The sequence below is a fragment of the Hydractinia symbiolongicarpus genome, chromosome 9 (genome assembly GCF_029227915.1).
Source record: "Hydractinia symbiolongicarpus strain clone_291-10 chromosome 9, HSymV2.1, whole genome shotgun sequence".
NCBI classification, from domain to species: domain Eukaryota; kingdom Metazoa; phylum Cnidaria; class Hydrozoa; order Anthoathecata; family Hydractiniidae; genus Hydractinia; species Hydractinia symbiolongicarpus.
In genome coordinates this window covers 20,448,616-20,475,138 of record NC_079883.1, presented here as the reverse complement: position 1 = coordinate 20,475,138, position 26,523 = coordinate 20,448,616, and the positions used below count along the sequence as shown (strand labels likewise).

Sequence of the window (26,523 nt, the reverse complement as noted above, 5' to 3'; positions counted from 1 at the left end):
AATGGTTTGACGTGTTCTGGATTTTTTATGGATGGTACAGGACGAATGTCTAGCAGAAACAGCAGAAATGATACTTTGGTCACAAAATCACGTTAAGAGCTGTTATTATTTAACGTAGAAATTGACATTAGTTTCTACTCTAGGTGATCAAGGGTTAAGAAGAATGGTACTGCACAATTCTGAACTTGTATATACCTAAAATAAACCTCTAGCATTTTGCTGAAGGCTACTGATCTATTTAGTATTGAATGGTGATAGAAGAGACAAGCCATTGATACCGTAAAATAAAGTTCAACCGGACAAGGACCAATAAAGTAGCGCGACCAATAAAGCAAACATCACCATGCAACGAGCATTGCCACCAAAACTATTTTAATATCCTACGTACCAAGGGAAATAGAGCAAATATTCCTCAAGCTGTATCACTTTACGATAATTCGCTCTTAATCATGTGTGCTGGACTTTTATTAATTCCTGCAATGTCATTGGACTTTTTGTCGATTGTGCAAAAAAGAGCAGTTGGATACTGCTTCGGCTGTATATTGACAACACTGACATTTTGCTGCTGGCAGACTCATCTGACGAGCAGCGTGTATATAAATCTAAAAGGGATTTTTAAACTTGTAGACTATTCTTTGTGAATTATAATATTTTGGCTTCCCTAATTTTAAATTAAATTGAGAAAGTGGCATTAGCTTTTTGTAAAGTTTGTTTGATAACACTTATATAATAACGCAACTGGCGTGAAAAACAAGAGGAATGTCTCCAAGATCGTTTCAAAAAAATTGTTTCATTTTTTAGGTAGCACAGTATGTCATTCAAATCGTATGGAAATAGTTTCACTATTTTGTAAATCATTTTCATTAAAAACTAATCGTTTTATAATCGTTTCATAATCGTTTCAAGATTGTTTGATTATATTTATATACTTGAAATCGTATCACATACCATGATTCGTTTTCAAAATCGTATCGTTATAATAGCTTCATTATAATATTTATTTTAGATCATTTAAAAAAAAAACAATAATGGATATTGACTTAAATAGTTACACAAACAGTTTTTATCACTCATTTTCACTGTATTTATTTGGTGACTTTATTATTTTTTTTGTCTTATCAAGTTAGAATTTATCTAAACAAAAACAATTATATATCAAAAATATAAATCAATACAACTATAACGCGCTTTAATTGAAAGTACAACTTTTACCATTGAATTTCATCAGAGAAATAATAAGAACTATCCAATTCCATAATCAGAATCAACAAAGCATTTAATTTTACAAGGGAATTTAACATAATCATTGTTTCTAACACTAGAATTACTGGACATTTGATTTCAATAGGACGTTCGCCAATCCAATGAATTTCAAAACCAGATTCATCAAAACATTTCATTTCAACAAAACATTTAACAAAAAGTAGCCTTCATTCGAAATGAGTTTTTTATTATCAAATATACATCAGGTTTATTACAAAATGAGCCAATAATATATTACAAACATGCCAGCTTTTTTATTACAAAATGAGCCGTTTATATCAAAAATGCAACACAACACCTCCCTTAAATAGATTGTTGTCACACTGAGAACATTCTTTGAAAAACAAACTTTAAACCACTTATAAAATGTATTCTTAAAAATAATGTGAAATTGCATATATACAAAATGAATATTTTTTGTAGTGTCTAATGATTTTTATTTAATGAAGCATTTTGTGTTTCATTTTATAGAAAATATAGGAAAAAATGAAAAGTAGATTTACCACGATTGATCTCAAGTCAATAATAACTGAAATACAGAACAGGTAAGCATGAATGGTTTTAAAAGGATGCTGAAGCCAACATGCAAAAATAAGTATATCTTATCCTATTAATTTGTTTTCTTTTTTTTAGCAATGCCATGGGACTACGTGTGTTTAATGTTTATGACATTGATAACAAGACATATTTACTCCGATTGACCCAGTAAGTTTTTTAAAGGTACTGTCCAATAAAAATATAATAATAAAAAGTAGCCTGAACTTAATTGTACTTCTCTTATTTGTTGCGAAAATATAAGTGCTTATATTTCTAAAGTTTTACAACTCGAATAACATTTCTTTTATGTTTACAAATTTTTCATATCGCACGTTGTCGAAAGCAAAGGAGGAGGCTAAAATAATATTTTGTTGTGACGTTGGGTCAAAACATTGTAAATAGAAAATGATTGTTTTACTCTGAACAATATTACCAGATTAATTTAATCTTTTTTTAATATTTTACCCCCTTTTTAAAAAAATGTTGCAATTTATGAATATTTAATTTCAAAGCATGCAACTCACTTTCAGAGATAGAACTTAATGTCCCTGTCCACACAAACAGAATGTCTTACTCTACACAAATTAAAGTAGATTATGTTAAAGCTGCTTTATTTTTTGTGCCGATACTGAGACCAGACACGGGTAAGATTGTGTACGTAAAAGTATATATATGCAGACATCCGTTAGAGTGGCCAATGCTCAAACGCAGACAGCAACGTGCGATGATGAAATGAAAAAATCTGACGTGACATTACAAGTTAAACTCCTTGAGGAATCTGAATCATTTTTTGTAATATACCAAACGATATGACAACTGTTGTTGACATATCGTACATATATTGTACTCCAGAAAGCCGACCAGCAAAAGAAGGAATTATAGAAAATACAAACGCATTAAATAAATTGTGTTTTATGTACCTTTATACTTCCTCCACAATTATAAACATCGTTCCCAATACCCCTATTCTATTACCAAAGCTACCTCAATTAGCAAACAAACAAAAAATACTTGGTTCGAGGTTATTTATATTTATACTTTTTATACCGTAATGCTTCGAATAAACGCCCATTAAACGCCCCCAGAAAGAATAAAATTGTTTAAATAACACTTGGGGCATGAAAAAAAACTCCAATAAATTTGTACCTGCTATGGTTTCCAATTGTTTTGTCAAATGAAGAAATTATCTACACTTAAATCCATGATAAAATGTCTGTTCAGCCCGTAAGTGCAGTTTTGCAAACTTGATTCATCCGTGCTCCGTCGGCGTTCACCTCCGCATAAGTTAAGAACCGCATGACTGGATTTCTTGTGTAAGACCTGGTTACCAACGACGAAGGGGCCAGGCAAAAGACATTCATGTCTACTTACTTCTTTTAGCTGGTGAATTAGCTAGGATGGTCAGGTTGGCTATGAATAGGCTTGCTCGTGGATGAAAATGACCAGGACTATTCGATAATTCTGAGATCTAAAAGTGTTCGGCGAAGAGGGAAATCTATCAACGTTTTGTCCGATGAAAGTCTGACGAGAAAATTATTTCGAAGGCTGCCATCGCACGCTGTAAAATTGGATTTTATAGGTTGATTTTTAAAACTCATTAATTTTCAAGCGTGCAATTAACCGCATGCCTGAAATTTACGCGTGTGTCACGACGTGCGCGTGCGATTGAACACCTCCTGAAAAAGACTGTTGTTTTTAATTTACAATCAAATATTCTCATCGTCAACTTCATTTGTCCGAGAAAAATTATTTTCAGATATTTCTTCCCCTTCTTTGAAGCCAGTATACATCCCATTTGTACTTGAATATCTTAGACAGGAAACAAGATGGTATGGTTATACCATCTCGACGAACGCCTTTTCCCAAGTAGTTATGAACAAACCAACAGAATTGGCGGTATGCTGCACATCGATAAGATCTAAAAATATCATCCTCAAATAATAAGATTGGAAATACTATGACAACAGAAATTTCAAGAGTGATAGGGATTTTTTAAGTCCACGGCTTTCCCGATCGTGGAGAGCGACTAACGCTGTCCACAAAGTGTTCTTTAAAATCACAACCGCATTGAAATCTTTGTGCTCTGTTTAGTATGCTCTGTTATACATTTCTTATCTAAAACACAATAGAAACCTTGTACCCAGGCGCTCATTTATAATACAACCAGTAGAAAAATGTGAGGTCAAATTATATAGGTACCGTAGTTGCAAGTATTTTATAATGTCCACCTCGTTACAGCACAAACACCCAACAGCTGAAGCCATCCTCTCGCACTTTTCACATAAGCACCACTCACTGATAGATATCTGTGTGAGAAGCAGCGGGTAATTCTGGTGCGTCTGGGCCATCGTCATTATAAAAGGGAATTTGTTGTTTGTTATTGGGCCGTACTAGCTCAAACTGAAATCCAATTATGTTTTAATTTCTGCTTGTGAACATGATTGATAAACGTAAAAAAATTCTGTGTGGAATATCATTAACTTTTTTTTCTTTATTTCTCTTTCTGCATGCGCCAGTCTCTACACGGGGTAACCCAAAGAATACGTCATTACATAAATTGCGCATATTAATGTTTTTACCCAGTCCTTTTCCGCGTTCGAAGTTCAGTAAAGATGGCGATTTAGAATGGCATGGTCAAGTAAACAAATTCAGTTTAAACTTATGAAAGACAATTTTGGTTGTATTTAAATACTTTTTTCTTTACTTTTGTGCCGAGATGTAGCTAATATCAAGTTTTAATATTTTACCGGACAGTACCTTTAAAATATAAACATAATTTTCTTTTTAAAACTATGAGGTTGCCATGCTTTTTATAATATAAATATTTTTTAGTGGAGACACGAAAGTTATGCTACTTATTGAGTCAGGAAATCGAGTGCATTTAACTGAGTATGATTGGCCAAAGAACATGATGCCATCTGGTTTTTCGATGAAGGTGCTGTTTGTTTCTATTTATTTTTGTTGTTGTTAGTGCAGTTGATAAATTTTTTGTTTTCTACTTTTAGTGTAGGAAACACTTGAAAGGCCGTCGTTTGGCGTCTGTGTCTCAAGTTGGAATCGATCGCATTGTTGATTTTACATTTGGGTATGAGGAAGCAGCTTATCATTTAATCGTGGAGTTGTACGATCGGGTAAATTTGTATTTTATCTGATGCTAAATAAACAAATTATTGTTTATTTCTTATTAAGTCTGTAGGCTTCACTCTATATCTGCTTTCTGAACAGATAATTTGGGGGAATAATGCATTACGTGTTGCCAGAAACACAACAAACCATCTAAAAAGAGCCAAAACCACCCAATTGCTCTTATTCAGCATTAGAATAAAAATAGATGATAAAAAACCTGTTTCTGTTATTATCTCATCATTTAATTTCAATCGAAAACAACAACAACAAAACATTGACCTCTATTCCCCTTTAAATAATTATTTAACAAGCGTTTATTGGTAAGTTGGTGAACACCTGCTTAGCTTTCAAATCCATATGGTACATGTAAGAGGCCCTATATTAAGGAAATATTGCACTAAGGACCTCTGTTATTATTTTAGCTTTTTGTCTTTGTTAAGAAACATTTATTCCAATGAATGACCATGGTCCACTGTTATTTATATGTGATGGTCCCTAACTGCAAGGGTTTCATCAACAATCAAAAAATGTGACAAAAAAATGGATTTTCAAAGCAAGAAGGCTTTGACCGTAGTAAGTCAAATTATTAGTTCTGAGTGCACTAAATGCTCAAAGTAAACTGCTTCTTGAGGAGTTCATTCAGATCCAATTCTGACTTCCCCAAATTACTAAATATATGGTAATTGGAGCATTTGGAGCATCCAGAACCGAATCTTGTGCACTAAAAAAATAGCCCCCTGAGTTGGCTTTATTAAACATTGTGCAGAATATATGGAGTGGAAAACAAAAATGACGTACTTTAGCAGTGAGCAATCTTATATTAGTGGTCGTTATATACAGGTTGTAATGCAACTAGGGAGCCAAATTTTGTTGCCATTGATTGCGCAAGAAAGGTGGCCACTATAGGCAGGTTCAAATACTACTAAAATGGGGGGAGGGGGCTTTAAAATTGTCGTTATAACCAAGTGGTGGTTATAAAGAGGTGGGTGTTAACACTGGTTTGACTGTAGTTCCTAGTTAGTACTAAATTCATAGTCTAAACATTGAATTACAAGAGTTAAAAACAAAAATGACTATCTATTTTTTCGGAGTGCAACATCACTGCCTCTAATATGCGAATTTATTCACATTTTGTATAATAGTTCTGACAGCTTCATTCCCTGTATTCCTGTATTTTGGGATTTATTGATTGATGAGTATGGAGGCTTTTAATAATAGTAAATAATAGTTGTTTTCTAGTAGGTACATTGTGTATTTCAACTTTTCAAAAAAAAATGTTAGCTAAAGCCCTCAATCAGGCAGGAAATTGAACACCCTAAGGACTCCTAATATCAACTCTATTTCCTATGAAAATTTATTTAAAGCAGTTATTACGTTATTAAGATATTATTTCAGTTTGTCTATTTTCATATTATTGGTTAAGGTTCTTCATTTCTTAAAGAAGATAGTTTAGTAGGTAACGTTTCAGGACATCCTTCTCCCATCATCAGGCAAAGTAAAATTATCGTAAGCACCTGTTTTTATGGTTACAGAAGGTAGAATTTTATAAAAATTACCAAATCAGGAACAAGCTTTTAATTACAGTTACAATGTTTAAGAACAGGAAGACACAGTGAGAGATTGTCATGAAGAATCTAAAGAATGACAAAGACATCATCCTGTTGACTGACAGGGAAGGGATCATGAATACACCTGACTACATTAACTAGTGTCCCTACAAACTTCTCAAGAAGTTCAAACAAGGAACATCTTATGGAGTTAAAGAGAAAAATTCATCAACAAAAAGACGTATCATTGACTGGAACCTTGTGATGGACGACCACCTCAGTTTAATGAACTACCCAAAATTCATAAACAAATGTTCACATAAAGGACACCTTGAACATCATTAAGGACATGAATTTGATGAAAAGACAAAGATTCCACAACCGTATTTCCTGCGTTTGGTTGGACTTGTATTGAAAAAAATGTTGGGTCAGACTGCATGCTTAAGAAATTTCAAGAATGAGTTGAATATGAAGAAAATAATAAACATTATTATTAACAATACCAACTAGTAAGCAAAATTTATACTTTGAACTTTGATTCTTATTGTTGTTAACAAGGTATAAATAGAGTTGTAAAGCATATATTTCGTTATATTACTTGATTAATCTACATATTTAACAAAACATATGGTATCTGTTTAGTAACAACTTTTACACTCAAACAGACAGAGTTGCCATGTGAATTCCTGCATCATTGGTAGTTGCCGTAATATACATGAGACAGCAGAGTTGGTGATGCAGACAGACATCCAAAGGTTTGAAAAAGATTTGTTGATGATGTATTTGCATAATTTGATGATCCCATCTAAAAGAGTTGCAAGAAGACATCTCCACTGACAAATCAAGTTCACTAATTGAACTTGAACAAGATGGAAACAACGCTTTCCTTGACACATTGATCAAACTGTAGAATGGTACCATTTCAGTTTTAGTGTATCATAAACCAGCACACACTGACCAGTACCTTAACATAGAATCAAACCATCAGAAATCTTGCAAAGAAAGTGTCATCTCTCCCTTACTGAATCGTGCCAACAGCTTGTTAGCAACAAAAAGGAGAGGAAACAAGAGATTGAACATGTGAATAATGCATTAATCGCCAATGGATACATTCATAAAGTCATCATGCAAGTAGAAAATAAAATAAAGAGAACATCCAACCAAGTCTATAGTGAAACTTCAGAAGAATTTATTGCATTATTATTTCTACCCTTTAAACCAGGTACCAGCGAGATCCTTCGTTGGGTTTTACAGCAACAAAATATCAAATGCATTTTTAACTCCAAAGATACACTGCGAATCACTTTGTCTAAACCAAAAGACAAAATTAACCTGAAAGAACAAAACCCTATGTAAAGAGTGTGATGCAGTATGTATAGGCGGAAAAAAAAAGAAATTCAAGCAGGGAGGTCAAAAACATATGTGCACAGTGAGAAATACAGATGTGAGAAAAAAAGAATTTGTGGACCACAGCTGTCATTATATAAATAGATATTCAACATCATTTTACTTTGCTTGATGATGGGAAAATAATCTCCCGAAATGTCACCTACTAAATTATCATGTTCAGGATATGATAAACCTTCCACAGTAATTGCCGCCCATAAGGGTGTGGTAGCATATTGGAAGTGTGAGATATTTACATCTTAGTATGGCAGAACAGATCTCGCAGTTTGATTTTGACTTTCACACTTCAATATTTGAAACGTAAAGTTGGTGAAAGTGTAACAACATATTTGAATTTTTTAATAACTGAGACAAGCTTCACATAAATCTTATCCCAAACTACCTGCTTATAGCATAGGTGTTTGGCAATCAGCTTATGAAATTTTTGCTCTTTACTCTTATAAGAATCATTTAATTTCAAGCATTTTTTATTTTTTTAATGTTTAGGGAAATATTATATTAACTGATTACGAGTACAGGATTTTGCAGTTGTTGCGAAATCGAACAGATGTGGATAAAGATGTCAAATTTGCTGTTCGAGAGGCGTACCCTATTGATTTGGCAAGAAAACATGAAGCTTTATTATCAAAGGAGAGGTTATTATCTTCTTTGTTAAAAGGAAAAATTTAGGTGTGCTATATATATCTTTAAATTTCCTGTTTATAAATTATGTTACCCTTTTTAGATTAAAAGAAATTTTACATCAATCTAAGCCTGGAGAAAATTTGAAAAGAGTGCTTAATCCACTGTTTGGTAAGAAGGAGCTAAAGTTTCTAAAAATTTCTTTTAAAACAAATTAAGAACAAACTTAATGTCTTTTTCTTAGTTTATGGGCCTGCGGTGTTGGAGCACTGTCTGCTAGAAACAGGATTGCAACCGAGCATTAAATTAGGACAGAAGTTTAATATTGACAATGATGATGGTATGACATGATGATGGTTATTAATGTGCTGCATGACATAACAGTGTATCTTATTTCCTTCTGTTTCTTTTTTTCTTAGACATGAATAAATTAATGACGGCGCTGGAAAATGCTGAAAATATTTTGTATGACAAACAAGTTGCCAGCGTAAGCTCCAAGATGATTCATGTAAAATATCTGCATGTTCAGGGTTGCCACGCTTCCTAAATTCTCTTCAATTTTAAAAAGTCTTCTGAAATCTCCTACAAAACATCACATATTTTTATTTTCAAAATGCATAGAAATACTATACAACTACAGACGGGTATAATTCGTTCTTAACTTATACCATCACTTTTTACAATCTCCGCAGATACTCTTTGGAAAAATTATGGAAATGTCCTCAAGTCCCTCCTTTTTTATGAAAAGACTATCATCGCAAAAAAGGTAAAAATTCTCATCAAAAGCCCTCAAATCTCCTAAAATTTGACTTTATAAAAAAAGAGACAACCCTGATGTTTGTTAATATTTTTAACCTTTAAAATCCACATTCTGTTCTGGAAGATGTGAGAAATTTATTGGTTGCATACAAAAAAAAATTTTTCCAGGGATATATCATCCAAAAGAAAGAAGTCCGACTAAAATCTAATAACATTACTGACGAATCAGGGGATGATCTTTTGACGTAAGTAAGTTTAAAAAATATCCTATATAGTTTTAAATGATATATTATTGTTTGCTATTATAACCTATTTTCAGATATGTTGAATTTCATCCATTTTTATTTACACAACATCAACATTTACCACATAAAGAATTGGAATCCTTTAATAAAGTTAGTTTACTTCTGCGTCTTGTGTAGACATTCTTTTTGCTGTCACAAACGTTTTGACTAATTTAATTGATTTTTTTTGTGCAGTGTGTTGACGAATTCTTTTCGAAACTAGAAGGTCAAAAATTTGAAATAAAAGCTTTGCAAATTGAGAAGGCTGCTATAAAGCGATTGGAAAATGTTAAACTGGATCATGAAAATCGAATCAAATCTTTACAGGATAGTCAGGTGGATATATTATTCAACATTTATTGCTACAGTCAGTTTTGCGGTCTGTTGGACCACTTCAAGAAACCAATTAATGTTACCTGAATAAGGTAAATGTCAAGAAAAAATGATAAAAGTTGAGGAAAGGCCAGGGAATCTTGAATCTTTTTTATTTCAAAGGCTTTTATAATTTTTTTATGTGATGTATCTTTTGGTTTGTTGAATAGTTTTCATCAGTTGTGTGAAAACTGTGGTGCAGTTCATCCAGTGTGGATGAACTGCACTACAACTTATGTTTTTTTATATTGTTCTTTTTGTAACCTGTGGTAAGAAGAGAGTCAGGAAAAAGTTTTTAAATTTTGTTTAAATATTAAAGAAAAGTCAGGAAATTTTTTGTAATATTGTAGAACGTTGAGTTTACTTTTGCATACTAATGCACCACCTCTTTGTAGGATGCTGATATGAAGAAAGCTGAATTGATCGAGATTAATTTACCTTTGGTAATTTATCTGTTTAACTTTTATACACTTTAAACATGTTGCCAAAAGCAGTCATAATAGAGAAAATATCGTTTAACACCGGTTATGGACCTTTTGCTTTATGCACTAAAAAGTCATTGATTTGCTTTGAACAAGACATTTTTCTATGATTTTTGATTTTCTGTCGAGATAAGATTTAAGAGAATTTACCATATTTCAAATATCACTTGTGTTTTTATTTCGTTCTGCTCCGTTTTGGTATATAACTACCTACAAATACATCTGAACTTAGGAGACAATAAATGTTTAATTTCTGAAAAAGATATATTGGATAAACAAGACCTCTTTTATCATTATACTAAACAATGTTGTGATGCTGCACGTTAAGCAGTAACGAGACGTATAAACTTGTGGGGCTTTTTTATCCTTTTTATCATACAGGTAGAAAGAGCTATTGCTACTATAAATAGTGCTCTCGCTAATCAAATCGGTTGGGAAGAAATTGAAGAGATCGTGCAAGAAGCGAAATCTCAATCTGATCCAGTAGCAAATGTGATCAAAAAGTTGAAGTTAGACACAAATCAACTTGTTTTGTCTTTAACGTATGAAAAAATATTTACTAAAACGTATGAGTGTAAGATTAACTTCACAGAGCTACATTTTACTGTAATGAAAAACAAAACATTTTGAAAAAACTTGTAACACTGTCATTGTTTCGGTATTCGTACAGGTTTTTTACATAAGTGCTGTCTGAGTGTCTGGCTGGACCTTAAAAATCTTGAATATATCCATCATGGTCTCGAAAAACCTTAAAATATAAATGTTTCCAGAAACGTTTTTGTCTAGTTATGAAACATTGCCTCGTATAAGTTGTGGTGTTAATATGTTTGACGTGATAATATTGCTTGTTTTTGTATTTTTCAGTGAACCCTTCATGGACGTAACATCCGAAAACGAAGAGCAAGATGACAAGGAAAATAAACGAACAAACACAAATGTAAATAAACAGTAAACAGTCATCTCATGAATTTAAATTTTATTATTACTAATCCTTTTATTGGTTTTTGTTATCATAGAGACCTGTGGATGTTTTGATTGACTTAAGTTTAACTGCATTTGCGAATGCACGAAGGTGAGAAACGTAGAGTTACAAGGCAGGACTAAAACATGAAAATTGTACCCCCTCTCTCCCTTCCCTAAACGTAAAAAGATGTAATATTTCATTATCGCAAATCCGTCAAATCTCAACCAATCGGTCATGCTCCTGCCAAGTCGGTAGTCGACAATAAGTTGAAATTACTTTGTACTTCCAACAAATTGATGTTTCACAATATAAAATATTTAAAGGTGAAAGAATTTAACCCCTCTCCTTGACTTCCTAACGTAGGATTGATATTCACTTTACACTCTTTGATTTGTGAGTTACCCCTAATAGCTTCACCAAATACATAATAGATATTTGTCGCATGATAAAAATTTTTTAGTTTGCACAACAAAAGAAGACATGCCGCTTCTAAGGAACAGAAAACTTTACAGGCTTCTAAAAAGGTTTGGAATTAAAATGTACTGTTTTTCTTTATGTTGTAAACCCATTAAAACATACACTACGCCGTTTTTTGCAGGCCCTCAAATCTGCGGAACAAAAGACGAAAGAAACGTTGAAAGAAGTACAAACATCAAAACTCATTAGTAAAACAAGAAAGACATATTGGTGAGAGGAATTTCTTGTTTTGAAAGCAAAGTTATGTTACTGTTCAACAAACAAGCTAAATCTATTTTTTTCTTTTTAGGTTTGAAAAGTTTTACTGGTTTATAAGTTCTGAAAATTATTTAGTTATTGGAGGAAGAGACCAACAGCAGAATGAGTTGATTGTGAAGAGATACCTCAAACCAGGCTAGTTGTTGATTCGAGAAGAAAAACATAAACTGTACTCCTGCGGATTTCAAACGCCTCCTTTATAATCAACATCAATCAGCATTTCTGTGTTGAATTCGATATAACTAAAAAAATATGAAATTTAAGTGCTGGGAATATGTTTGCCAAGTACTTAATGTCGTTTTGTTTTATCTTGCATTAATAAAAATTTTATAATCAAACACGTGTTTTTCTTTCAGGTGATCTATATGTTCATGCTGATTTGCATGGTGCGAGCAGTGTGATTTTAAAAAACCCAGGTGGTGGAGAGGTCCCGCCTAAGACATTAAATGAGGCTGGTACTATGGCAATTTCGTACAGTGCAGCATGGGATGCTAGAGTGGTGACAAGTGCATGGTGGGTTTATCATAATCAGGTTAAAGATGTTATGTTGTTTTTATGTCTATGTTCTGATGTCGTATTTATTTTTTGGTAGTACGTAAACATTTTTGTTCATCTACCTAAGGTCTCCAAAACTGCTCCATCGGGAGAATATCTTACCACCGGTAGTTTTATGATACGTGGGAAAAAGAACTACCTCCCTCCATCGTATCTTATCATGGGATTTTCTGTTCTCTTCAAACTGGATGAGTCGTCTATAGATACGCATAAGAACGACAGAAAAGTTCGCCAAGTTGATGACGACACGAAAGTCGAGGTAAGAAAGCGAATGTTGGAGAATATTGTCGTGTGTTTCTATGGTAACATTACATTTTCGTTTATTTTACAGCTTGACGAGAATGAAGAAAATGAGATTTCTTTGGAAGATGACGATGAGGAGGAACAAAGTGAGGTGGTGAATTTATTAAACAGGCCTGTGTTATCACCTGTAACCGAGAATGGTGTTTTGCTAAATGATGCCCAAGAAGCAGCGAGTGGTGGTGTGAGAGTTGAGGATTTCGAACTAAAGACTGAAGAAGAAGAGATGAAAGAAAGAGGTGACACAGAAAAAGACGACGAGGAAGAAAATTATGAAAAGCTGTTTCCTGATACTAATATACAATTACAACACGTATCTGGAGATCAGTAAGTATTTATTCTTGATTTTTTTCTCTTCGACAGTATGCCTCGGGGATCTCGGTTACCAGTGTATATTAGGTTATCTACAGGGAGGAGGAAACCCCATTTTGTCCATATATTTTAAATTCTAAGCCTGCTAACGCAGACTTAGAATTTTAAAAAAAGGCCTGCAACGTACAGTGGTGCGAGCTGAAGATTATTGCGTTTTTAATCTGCATCTGTTTCGTTGTTTTTATCTTGCATCATGATTGGATTTGTTAAAACTTTCATTGAAACGAGTTTCTCATGCAGTAATATTTTTACTGAGATTCAGGTTAATGAGATCACGCAGCTTCGTGTGCTGCTGTGCTTGAACTTTTTTAACTTTTGTAGCAATGTAACGTTTGTTGTCCAGAGTGTTTGCAGCGTCAGGCGGTTAGCATATAAAGGAAACCACGTCGTGGCTTAACGATAAGTTTAGCAGTGTAAATCCATCGTTATTTCGGTTAAAGTAAACAATTGTTGGCAACAAATATTTAGGTATCAACTTCATCGTGGTATCTCCAACACATCCAACGTATCAAGCCTTGACGGTGGAAATGAAATTAAAGATGAGGAATTCATCTATTTTGGCGATGGAGAGAAGCTTAGGGTGACGAGGCAAGATCCCCAGGTATCTATTACATTTTAGCGGTGCTTTTGTTTTATCCTTGTCTTGTAAATACTTTACTTCCACCCAAGCCCATTCAGGAAGGTAAAAATAGCATGAGCATGTAGGGTGAAACGGCTATTAATGATTTATATATTGTTTAAAGATTACAAATTTTTCAGTGGCCTGTTGTTTATATTTTCTACCTGTAAGAATGCGCACGCATAGCTAAAGTAAAATAATCTCGACAACGAAAAAAAACCGACTGATAGCCTTGTGGTAGAGCGTTCGCTTCCAGTGAGGGAGGTCTTGGGTTCAAACCTCGGCCGAGTCATGCCAGAGACTATAAAAAGTGTGAATCTATCCTTTCTGCTTAGTGTTCAGCATGAGAATGGGATTGATATTTTAGGCAGTTGTCTGGTTGAGCAATTGCTGTGCTTGCACGACTTTCGTAGCTCAAATAGGAGCTTTAAATGCGCTAGGACCCCCTTCGCAGGACCCCCGTTGATAGCAGTAAGTACCAATAGGAACTGAAGAGGCTATCCTGGGTAAATAATTTCAATAAAAATAATAAGTACAATGCTGTCTGGAACTAATTAAGAAAAGTTCTGTTGCATCGTTAAATTTTATAGGTCAAAATTTAATTTATCGTTATCGCTTTTTTAGACTGGGAAAGTTAGACTATCTGCGAAACAAAAAAGGTGCGACTTACAACAAATAACGTTACAACCCAAGAAAATATTTTCTTTTGTTTATATTTGAGGGTAGAAATAACGTAATACAGTGGTGGTCTGCAGTGGTCGTACTGTAGTGGTGCTACTAACAAATTAACTTTCCATATGTGTCCCTTCCACTTCAGTGTTGTTCATTTCGTACAATTTTTATATATGTAGAGATTTGAAGAAGAAAAACAAGAAAGTTGTCATGGAAAATGTGAAAGAAGATGAAAGTGAAAATATGCAAGACCCTACAGAAAAGGTTCACGTGTCCTTTTCTTCTTGGGGTGCTTTTAACATTACTTGAATCGAAATGCATCTTTTTATAAAAATCTGTTTGTGGCAAAATTGCCGCCCCTTTAGTAACGCTACTTGACAAGAAAGTGTTAATTTATTTTTGGGAATTTTACTAGGTTAACAACTCTGGAGATAGTAACAACACAAAGAAGAAACAACAACAACAACAACTCCAACCTGAACAGCGAAAACGTGGTCAAAAAGTGAGCTCTAATATGTGTCGTAAGAGACATGTGGGTGATGATTTGTTTACCTTCACTTTTGATGTGCTGTTTTTCTTTCTACAGAGTAAACAGAAAAAGATGAAAGAGAAATATAAATACCAAGATGACGAAGATAAAGAATTGATGCAACAAATATTAAGGGTTGGTTTACACTTTGTTTTTTGTGTTGTCCCGTAAAATTATGTTTAATGGTTGTTGTATGGTTGTTAATATTGTCGTGTCGTTGTTGTTGTGGTTGAGCCAATGTTTTACGTTTAGTCTCACGAACCAGGAAAAAAGAAAGAAAAACAGAAGCAAGTGAATAAAAAGCAACCAATTAAACAACAGCTAAAGATAGCCGCTCCGACTGTTAACGCGCCAAACATTTTACATCAACCTGATGATCAACCTCTCAATGAAAAAAATAAAAATGAGGCCGAAGATGAAAAAGATGACATAGTGGAAGAATTTGATAAGGTTTGTTTTTGTCAATTACCCGTTGTTTTGTTTGCAGCCCAATTCACAATTTAACGTTGGCAATTCTTCAAAAAATTTTCCGGGTACGTTTGCTGAGTGCACATTTTACTAATTTTTTCGACGCTACATTTAAATTTCTATATGGTAGGAACACACCACTATTTTGGACTCGTTGACTGGTTGTCCAGTCGAAGATGATGTGTTGCTGTATGCTATTCCACTATGTGCGCCATACACGTGCATGACTAACTACAAGTAAGACGCCCAATTATATAAACGCTGAGTGATAATTACTCTAACGTGCCAAATCATGCAAACCATTGTCATGCTATTTTCTCCTCTAAATTATGTCTTTATTTTTAGATATAAAGCTAAGTTAACGCCAGGTTCAGGAAAGAGGGGCAAAGGTATGTAAAACACACACTTCACATGAATCCACACGGGACTATTTTGTAAATACTTTTACTGCTTTCTAGCGGCCAAAACAGCTTTAAATATGTTTATGATGTCAAAAGATTCAAAGGACTGGGAAAAAGACCTACTGAAATGTCTTAAGGTAAGTTAAAATATTTTAATCACTATATTTTCTAAGCGGGCCTAGCTCCATAAAGCTCGAGTAATCATATTTTATGCTTGGAAACTTCTTAATTTGTTCTCAACCTGTTGTCCCCGTCTAGCTAAAACAGTCGCTCAGCAATTCTATTTTCCAGAATGTGTACGTTCCAAAAGGTGTAGCTAACTGCATTTAGCATAAGAATTATGGATAAAGAATTTTGTTGTAGCTAAACTGCATTTAGCTACTTTCACAAAGCTAGCTAGATGGTCACAAACCAAACATAAGAATTAATAATGTTGGCTAGGATTAAAGCTCATATACCAAACTAAATAAAAACATTAAAATAATGCTATTAGTAAGGCTAGCTAGCTGGCTTTAGAATGCTCCCTCAGAATCTTCGTTCGTAGCCAAAATCTTGAAATCGGTGTATTTAAGATTTGTACGTGGCTAAAAAACGTGACAATATATTTATCTTAACCTGTAAAAACAAGCAGAAAACAAAGATTACAAAAATAAAAAGCTTTTAGAGGACAAAAAGGTCAAACAGACCGACCTACAAACCTAACACTAACCACGATCACTTTCAAAATCGAAATGGCCTTCGTGATTATGTTCCTCCGTCATGTCCAGGCCGCAAAAATCCTAACTGGTTTTTCAAAAAACCGGGCGTCGTGATTAATTTGCTATGCGCGAGCGGTCAAAACAAAGTCGGCAAAGGTATGTCGCATTTTTTTTTTATGTGGCTCGTAAGCGGAATAGGCGATTGAGATCACAGGGGTTCATATTCAAAATTGCGTATCGAAATAATAACGCATTTACTTTAATCACTTAATTTTTTTTTAAGTTGGCAACTTAAAGTAATTAAATTAATTAAAAGAAAATTAATTTATTGAATTTATTCTAATCAATAATGAGGTTTTCGATTAAACAACCCACTGGGTTTTTAAAAAAATCGCGGAAAGATTAAAGAATATCGGTAACTCTTTTAAACCGCCAGACAGAATACGGCTATTATTATATCCACGGGGTCGCCTGTTTTAAATTGTACGCTATATCGTGTGCCCGTAGCACGACGTTTTTCTTGCTGAAAGACAGACAGAATAGGGCTATTATTAAAGAGTCTAGTCGTTAACCCGTGGAAATATCCACGGGGTCGACCGTCCTTAAATTGCACGCTATTTCGTGTGCCCGTTGCACGACACTTTTCTCGCGGACAGACAGACAAAATACGGCTATTATTGTTCAATATTATTTTATTTTGCGGAATAAGTTTTAGTAAACGTTAACAAATCGTGACACTGGACTGAGCGCTTAGTACAGGTTCCGTTGTAACATATTTTTCAAAAAAATAACTTTCAACAACTTTAGCTAAAATAAAAACCACAGTTTCAAACTCGTTGCTACCCCGTCATAGCAAAAACAGTCTGCCTATTTTTCGGAGAATGTTCCTGGTGTTAAAAAATGAATGTTTCTCCAGGGTGAGCGCTTAGTATAGGTAAACAATGTCACACATCCATATAGGTGTAATACCCTTTTCTGAAAAGAACTTATCACAACTTCGGTTAAACAGAAACACAGGAAACAGCCCGTCGTTAACACTGTACTGACCGCTTAGCACAGGTAAACCGTGTCGCACATGCGTTTAGGCTTAATACCTTTTTCAAAAAAACTGTCTCGCTACTGTCTCGTTAACAACAGTCTGGGCTCTTAGTACAGGTAAACGGTGTTGCACATGTGTATAGGCGTGATACCCTTTTTAAAAAAAAACTATCGCAACTTCGGTTTAAATAAAAACACAGGAAACAGCCCGTCGTTACCCCCGTCCAGTTAAAAAAATCACTTAGCAATTTTATTTGTGAAATAAGTTTTTAGGACAGTAAAAAAAAAGGGTTAGCTAGCTACCTACTGCATTGAATGAAAATTTTTGATTAAGAAAGGATTTTGTTGTACCCACACTGCATTTTGCTACTTTCACGTTTTAGTATAGCTAAGTCGCTAGCTAATGGCCACAGTTCCAACATAAAATGTTGCCTCACCGTCCTAAAAAGGTTTTCTGTCTTTTTGAAATGAGTGAAGACGACGAAAAATACCCTGGTATCGTTGAGTGATTTTTAGCCAATATATGGCCAGATTATGCAAAACGTCATATGCAATACGTTAATTTATGTGATTAAAAAATGGCGGAACTTCGGCGGTTAGAAAATTTATGTTCAAGCAACAGAAAACTTACCGACAATTGTATTGTCTCACGATTAAAAAGTACAAGGAAAATTATCTTGGTAACTGCAATAAACGTATGTAAAAGTTACATAATACTTTAATATAGTTTAACTAGCTATCAAGTACTTCCTGAATAGAACTATTGTTTGCTGAACTTAGTTCATTGTTTAGATTTCAAATCCAGTTTATGGAAAAAGTTTTTATTTTTGTGGCGTTCTAAATCCTATGGAAATAAAACAATGGAGTAAAGAGAAGGGAAGAATAATTTCTGGATATATGTAGACAGCTTTAGATATATATTTGGGATGGAAACGAAGTATATACTTTTCTGTTATCAAGATAAGTGGAGTTATGAGTCATAAAGTAAAAGTTTATAATATAGACCAAAAGCTTTATGATTAGTATAATTGTTGAAGTCTTAATTCATGGATATTTAGTAATCTTAAAATTTGTGATCAAGGGATGTTTTAGGGGAATTAATTTTTGTGAAACATTCTGTAAAAGAGCGGAACTATTAAGGGATGCTTTAGGGGAATTAATTTTTGTGAAAACTTGTTTTTGAAACACTTGAATTTTTACGAAACTATTGTTTTGTATAGTTTAAAGTTTAAAATATCTTGTTTAAAATATCTCCTTAATATGGATACATTAACAAGTACGAGTCTATGTACAGAAAGGGATAAAACTAAAGAAATACTTCTCTTTCAAAACCATGCTTTTTCCTAAAAAATAAAATTGAAATAAAGACTTGAAACTTGGTATGACATGTTTTTAGGCTTGTCCGGAAAAAAAATTGTGACACAAAATATTTTCACTATTATCATAGTTCCTGAGTTCCTGTTTTAACCATTTTCAGAGACGCTGATAAACAATTTTTGACTGTTTTGACGACTATTTTGACGGTATATTAAATTCTCAATTAAATAAATTCATCAATTTTAAGTTAATGTTTGATAAATTTTTGCAAATAGGGTCCCAAAATATATACATATTTTTGGGATTTATTTTTGTGAATCCAATTCCAAACAAATAATGCAAGTCTTTGGGACAGATTTAATTAAGAAACACAGAAACAAAATTCTAGATTTGCAAATCTTACTATAAAAAAGCTACATGTAAACAAAATACCAAGCTAAAATATATAAGGCTAGCTCTCATCAACACGGTTAGATTAAGTTTTTAATCACCTACTACGTGCTAAACGTATTAAAAACTTGGCTACACACTTGTTTTTCTTATATCAGTAGCCTACTTGTTTAAGCCGCTATCGTTTTTCTTAATGTACAACGCGACAGTTTTGTTGTTTAAAAAGACCACGGCTTAATGCGCCATTTTAATCTTGACCTGAAAAAGTGCTGACTTGGTGTGTCAAAGGAGGAAGGAAAACTAGATGAATAAAGCCAAACTCGGACATACATTCTGAATAAGGGTCGTCAAACTTCTGCGTGCTTTTAATTTTTTTTAACCATTTTTATCACTCCGGACAAGTGATTGTTTTCAAAAAGACATATTGTTGTATGCAATCTTGCGCGTGAGAGTTTATTGTTCTACGGCTTTAGCTGGTAGAACTTTAAGGGCTTCTTTTTTTGTCGCCGTTTTTACTATAGAGATTAGTGAAGAATTTGAGTGTTGATAACAGAACTACGCTGTTGAACGGTACAAAAGACACAAAACCTATTATTTTTACAAATAAATCATTTTGAATTATTATTTTATGTTCAGTTGGTTTTACCAGTTTCACCAAGCTACAACGGTCGTGTGTTATTTTTTTTGTGATCTGAAATTTTATGAAGGGAGATGTGTATTTGATTACAAGGAGTTTCAACAGGCTAAAATTCTTTTTAAAAAACAAAGTAAATCAAAAATAGTTGTTTTTATTGATTTTCATCTAGTTTTCAAAAATCGGTGTTTGCAAACTGATTTTTCTACTTCCATATTTTTCTTTCGTCTTTGCTGTGCCAGATGAAAATAATTAATTATTAATAACGTGATCACCTTTTCTGCACAATTGGAGAACTAAAGCAAATACTCCCCCGTAGAATCAGTAGTAATTCGCTGTAGAACTTCTTGCCGAAACGGCTGGTTTATTTCAAAACTAGTCGTTAGCCCGTGGAAAAATCCACGGGTTCGCCCGTCGCAGCTAAGCTACCATTTTGCGTGACAGACAGACGGACGGACGGACAGACAGACAGACAGACGTATACGGGCATTATAATATAGATAATATGCAGAAAGAAAAACCGAGTTGTGCTTTTGTAAAAGCGCATGTGAAAGAATCAAATCAAAACATCAGCTTATATTTGAATTTCCGCGCCCGAAGGCGTAGGAAATTCTTTAAAACCATCGTTTTTTTCTTTCGGAGCATTTTTTGAGAAAAAATCGACCCTGGGATTTCACGTTGGTCCGTCACAGATGTAAACTTCGTGCCCAAGCTCCTTAACTACTGGGAAGTCTAGTATTGACGCTTCAGGCCAAAATTGGTATTTGTTTTCGACAAAATTCGGCACAGTTAACAAAAAAAGTATGCTGAACATAATGGTGACATAATAATTTTGATTTTTGTCACCTAAATGTCATTTTAGGCCAAAATTGGTCCAAAAATTAGAACTACTTTATTTTTAACAAAATTTGGAACAGTTAACAAATAAAGTATGCTGAACATGATGGTGACATCAATATTTTGATTTCTTCTTACCTAAATGTCATTTCAGGCCAAAATAGGTCCAAAAATTAAAACTACTTTATTTTTAACAAAATTTGGCACAGTAAACTATGCTGAACATGATGGTGACATCAAAATTTTGATTTCTTGTTACCTAAATGTCATTTTAGGCAAAAATTGGTCTAAAAATAAACTACTTTATTTTTGACAAATTTTGGCACAATTGACAAAAAAAGTATGCTGAAAATGATGGTCACATCAAAATTTTGATTTTTTGTCAACTAATGCCGTTTAAGACCATAAACGTTTCAATCGCAAGACTTTCAACCATGAATGATAGGCTGTATTTTTTGTTAGCAATTTCTTTTAAAATGTAAGTTTATTATGACACGTTTCGTTTTGTTTGCGTTTGTTGTAAGATATAATGTCACTGATGGGCTTTATGTTCAGAGGTTCATGCACCAAACCCCTTCGAATGTTTGGCACAATAACACAACGAATTAGCAGGTTTTCATCAAATATTTTGGTAGCGCGCGGAAATTCTTAGAGCCCCCAGGGCTTCTTGTTTTTTTTAAAAATGACTTTAAAATAAATTCATAGGTACAATTCTTAACTACATAGCTAGCTATATACACATAATTGGTTTGTTTGTTTCTTCTCCGTTTGTTTCGCTAAAAATAAAAATAAAAAATTTTCCTGTATAAATTCTCAAAATTCTAACTAGCTATAAGGAACTCTATATTGTAACATAAAAACATGGCGTCCTTTCAAATCATACATAAATTGTTGATTTTTGATTTTAAAAATATTTTTCACTTTACTTCATTTTTGCTTGCAAAAGTTCGATAACTCAGAGATATAGCACAGCAATAACAGCTACTTTTTCCATCTTAACTAATGGCCCTGCTTCGATAAAAAATAAAGATCTTCCTTAACTTTATATAACAAAAAGCAAAGCACAACAACTTCAGCTTTCTGTTTACGTATCCAGTGAAATGGACAAAAAAATAATTCGAATCCAGTGTGATGAAAATGTCCTGAACTTCGCCGCCGCGTTGAAAGGGTAAACTTCGTACGTGTGATTTAATAACTAAGGCTAGCTAGCTAGCTGGCTTAAGAATGCTCCCTCAAAATCTTCGTTCCTAGACAAAAAATCCTACAACTGGTGCGTTTAAGATCTGTACGTTCCTAAAAAACGTGATAATATTTTTACCTTAACATTGAAAACAAACAGAAAACGAATATTACAAAAATATGAAGCTTTCAGAAGACAAAAAGGTCTACTAACCTCACACGATCACTTCAAAAAAGCCTTCGTCCGACCGCGAAGATCTTGAATTGGTTTTTTAAAGAATCAGGCGTCGTGATTGGTATACTAAGCGCGAGCGGTCAAAACAAAGTCGGTATAACGATGTCGCATTTGATTTTTGTGGCTCCTAAGCGGAATCGGAGATAGAGATCATGGGGGTTCATGTTAAAAATGGCGTATTGAAATAACAATGCATTTATTTTAATCTCTTTATTTATTTTCCAAGTTTAAGAAATAAAAATAACCAAATTAATTCAAAAATAAATTAATTTATTATCTTCTATTGATCATTCGTAAGTTTTTCGATTAAACAACCCCCTTATTCCTTAAAATTGCGGAAAGATTAAAGTAATATCGGTAGCCATATTGCGCACAAACAGACAAAATACGGATATTATCAAAGAGATGGTGCAGTGCTTTTTGTTGAATTGCCAGATAGCATATGTATTTCATGGCCCACACTGCTCAAGTCAGCAGTGACAGTTAATTAAAAGTTAATTTAATTTTTGATTGACGTGTTAATTAATTTTTAAGTGATATATTTCGATGTCTGTTTTATCGTATTAAAACAATTTTTGAGCTAATAAACGATTTTTTTTAGGATGTGGACATATCGAGGAACATACCAGGCAAAGTGAAGGTTTCAGCTCCGAATATACAAAAAGTGCGAAAAAAATAACTTTAAACTTGTATCGTGGAATTTATATTTTTAAAGTATATTTAATAGAAAATTATGTCAGCGATAATTGTAGCGCGCTTAGGACTAGCTTACCCGTACTAATATTCTGGTGAAAAACTTTGTCGAATTATTATTCTTCGCAACTTCCTCAATTTTCCTTTTATGAAACTATGTCACATGTTTTCATTTTCAAAATGCATAGAAATGCTAATAAAGTTAAAAATAAAAAATGGAAATGCCCTCAAATCATCTTAAATTGGACTTTATAAAAAGAGTGGCAACATTTTAAACTTGGGAAGGCGGTTATTACATCAGCGCTAAAAATATGAAGCTACGGTACCTAAAAATGCAAAAGGATGACCCCCCCCAAAAAAACAACAACAAAAAAAACAACAGTAAAACCAACGGAATAGTCGCTTAGATGAAAGAACACAATGTTTCATACTATATACATAAAAAGTTAAACTAATAAGCAGAAAATAGGTTTTATCTGAATTATTAGATTATAGTAACAACAACATAAACAACAACAGACAAATACAATAAATTAAAAAATGGCAAGATTATATCAAGATTTTGTGCAGGCATAGGCAGCTACTTAAAATTTGGATTTTTAAGCAGTAACAGGTAATTAAAAACAAACTGATTTAGCAGAAGTCAAAAAATATTTAGCCCTATAGTCTCATAGGAAGCAAATCAATGTTTTTATTTTCGGTAAAATCATTTTGGTACTTGTTAAGGTATGAATTGGCAAAAAAATGATGAATCAAACTTAAAAATAGCTGCTATGCGACAATGACTATAAATGCTTGAAAACTGTTAACAAAACAAAACCTCTCAAGAACATTTAACTACATGTATTTTTATGTCCATCTGGCTAGAAATCGCAAAACATAATGTACAAAGTTGTGATGAACATCAACAAACTAATATCCATACCAGCTGGTTAGCTATTCGATTTATTGTGTTGTTATAAAAATTCTTGTTACTTAAATAAAAAAGAAACCCAAGACAACACAAAGCTCTTTTGAATTTGTTAAAAGTGAAACTAAATAGTTTTATGTTGACACTTGCTAGCAATGTAATACAAAGCAATTTTTGTATCTATGTAACGATCAAAGGAATTAAAAATAAACAGATGTACCTGAAAGCGTAATCATTCAGTTGATGCTTTTCTGCCAAACTGCTTTTCTGCTGCAATCACAGGTGACACACAGAATAAATGTTTTCCTTTGGAAAAGAAGTTAAAACTCCCACTTTAAAAAAAGTATTCGAAAATCAACTCAAAATATTGTACTAATTACGAAAAAAAAATTTCTTTTGTACTTATTTTGATTTGTTCGCAAGATATTCGTTGTTGAAGTTGTAAAATATTAGCTGGAGAAGAAGCTTCGTGCCAGTCGCCATCTTGTGTTCCAATTGTAAATAAATTCCTTCGCGGGAGGGCTTGTGACGTCAACTCCCGGATGATAATTTCGCTGACTCTGCCGTTGCACCATGTTTTTATATACAAAGCGGTTTTATATATGACAAAGCGGTTGTTGTTTTTTCAACTTTTGTAACGGGTACTAAAGATGAGTTTGTAACAGGTATATACTGAAGATAAGTAAACACTTGTTGTTTACTTCCCTTTTTAAAACTGAGTTCCCGTGAAAAAGCTGTGGGCTTTCTTAGTTTTGAAGTTTTGGCCAGTCAAAAGTCTACAAAACCTGACAGTGAATCAGACTCTAGCTGGGAAAGCTGACATGAGGATGAGAATGGAAGTTGAAGCAATAGCTTAGTAGTGAACCGTGGCCTTTTTAGCTATTCCGATGCTCTCAGAACGAGATTGGCTCTTTTTTGTAGAGACTGCAATGCCCACAGGAGACGGGTCGCGGCGCAGGAAAGTATATTTTAAAGTGAAAAAGAAGCTATTTAGGGCTACCAGAGCTTTCGAAAAATGCCGCGCTGTGATCCCTAAGAGTTTGTGTTGGTTGTTTTGGTTAGAAGAGTTAGACTCTGAAAGCGTTTTTAATTTAGAAGATTTGCAGAAAACTTCATTTTATGACTAGACTATTGGCAGCGTTAAAAATCACGACCATGTGGAAGTAAACATAGAAAGAACGGGTGCAAAAACACAACTCTGGGCTTATTATAATAACAAATCAAGCAACCTCGATCCCAGGGCCTATAGCGTTCTTTGATATGAGAATGAAACGCGACACGAAAAATAAATTAAAATAGATTAATATAAGAAAGGAAAAAAGAAAAAAAAAGAAGAATCAACAACGCACGTAGAACAAAATAAAATCCCGTAAATCTCCTGCCTAGTGTACCACAATATAATAGAAAAGTCTTAGACGCAACGTAGAAGAGCGAGCACCTATACCAGAATTTTCATATGGCCTAATGCAAAGACAAGTAGACAGAGATTTAGAATTGCCAAAGTCTTTTTTGGCAACGTTGATCAAAACATTCTAGTGAATAAAACTTGACTGAAAGGTATCGACTCTGTTAATGAGTACACGCAGCTCGTTTTTTCTTGCCTGTTGGAAGACTGGCAAAGGAATGCTTTCCAGCGCTACTTCTATTATTCTTATTACAAAAAGCCATAGCACAAAAACACATTATATAATTATTAACAAAATTAATCTTAGTTGCAACAATTTACTCTTCTTCCTTTTCTCTGAGTTATTGTTTTGCGGCAACATGTTCAGGGGCCTTTTTTTGCCATCCGGGAGATGACGTCAAACTGGGTTTAATCCGAAAAAAAGATTATCAAAAAATGGCGGCTTTCGAGAAAGAAGCATGCTGTAAACACAAGAAAATGTGGCTTTATATTAGCTTTATTATTTCAAATTTTACTTAATAAATAAATAAATAAGATAAACTTTTTTTGAAGTGGGAAGTAAGCTTTAAGAATAAGAAACAAGTTTGTAAAAGTTATCGAAAATTACTTACGAAAAGAAATAAAGCCTTGTTATGAACATCAAGAAGAAAAATTTACATTATTGCAAACGTTGAACACTACAATAGAGAGCAAACTTGGCAAATTTTTAAGTATTACGGAAAAGATTTCCGAAATTATTGAAGAGCAGGATCAATTAATAAAAGACGCTTAAGAAAGTAGTGACTTGGAAGTACGGGTAAGAAATGAACTGCTAATACTTGATCGTTTCCTAAAATCAAAACAAGTGCTGGCAAACGGCAAATTAGAGTGAATCACGTGACAAGAGGGACGAGACTTGAGACGGCCGAATTGACACACAGACACGAACTAGTGACACTGTTTATAGCCAGGTTGTTGTATTACTTTATATGTGAAGACAACCATTTTGTTATTCAACGTGATTTAATTTGTAGCTGACCATTCCCGACAAAGTGGCGCCCAACGTGGGACACGAAAACCTGTGAGCTAATATCGTTTCTTCTTCATACCTTACCGAAAGACAATCTACGTCGTTATCACACCTTAATGTACGAAGGCCCACCGTAAAAAAATTGAACTTTTCCTGTCGTCATAA

At 33.7% G+C, this 26,523-nt stretch overlaps 1 protein-coding gene across 1 annotated transcript; it reads left to right on the top strand.

Moving 5' to 3' along the window:
* The first annotated feature begins 1,679 nt into the window (after nt 1-1,679).
* LOC130656206 (ribosome quality control complex subunit NEMF-like) lies at nt 1,680-24,631 on the top strand. Its single transcript, XM_057459035.1, has 31 exons — nt 1,680-1,808; nt 1,897-1,968; nt 4,633-4,735; nt 4,806-4,931; nt 8,367-8,515; nt 8,605-8,672; nt 8,746-8,841; nt 8,921-8,988; nt 9,429-9,505; nt 9,580-9,655; nt 9,740-9,880; nt 10,312-10,359; nt 10,780-10,940; nt 11,263-11,335; nt 11,415-11,470; nt 11,823-11,886; nt 11,961-12,049; nt 12,129-12,232; nt 12,454-12,629; nt 12,720-12,911; nt 12,984-13,279; nt 13,793-13,925; nt 14,568-14,602; nt 14,795-14,879; nt 15,031-15,117; nt 15,202-15,279; nt 15,397-15,594; nt 15,743-15,849; nt 15,958-16,001; nt 16,071-16,150; nt 22,943-24,631. The coding sequence occupies exons 1-31, from the start codon at nt 1,750-1,752 to the stop codon at nt 23,018-23,020; spliced, it is 3,219 nt and encodes a 1,072-aa protein (XP_057315018.1). The 5' UTR covers nt 1,680-1,749; the 3' UTR covers nt 23,021-24,631.
* Nucleotides 24,632-26,523: the final 1,892 nt, after the last annotated feature.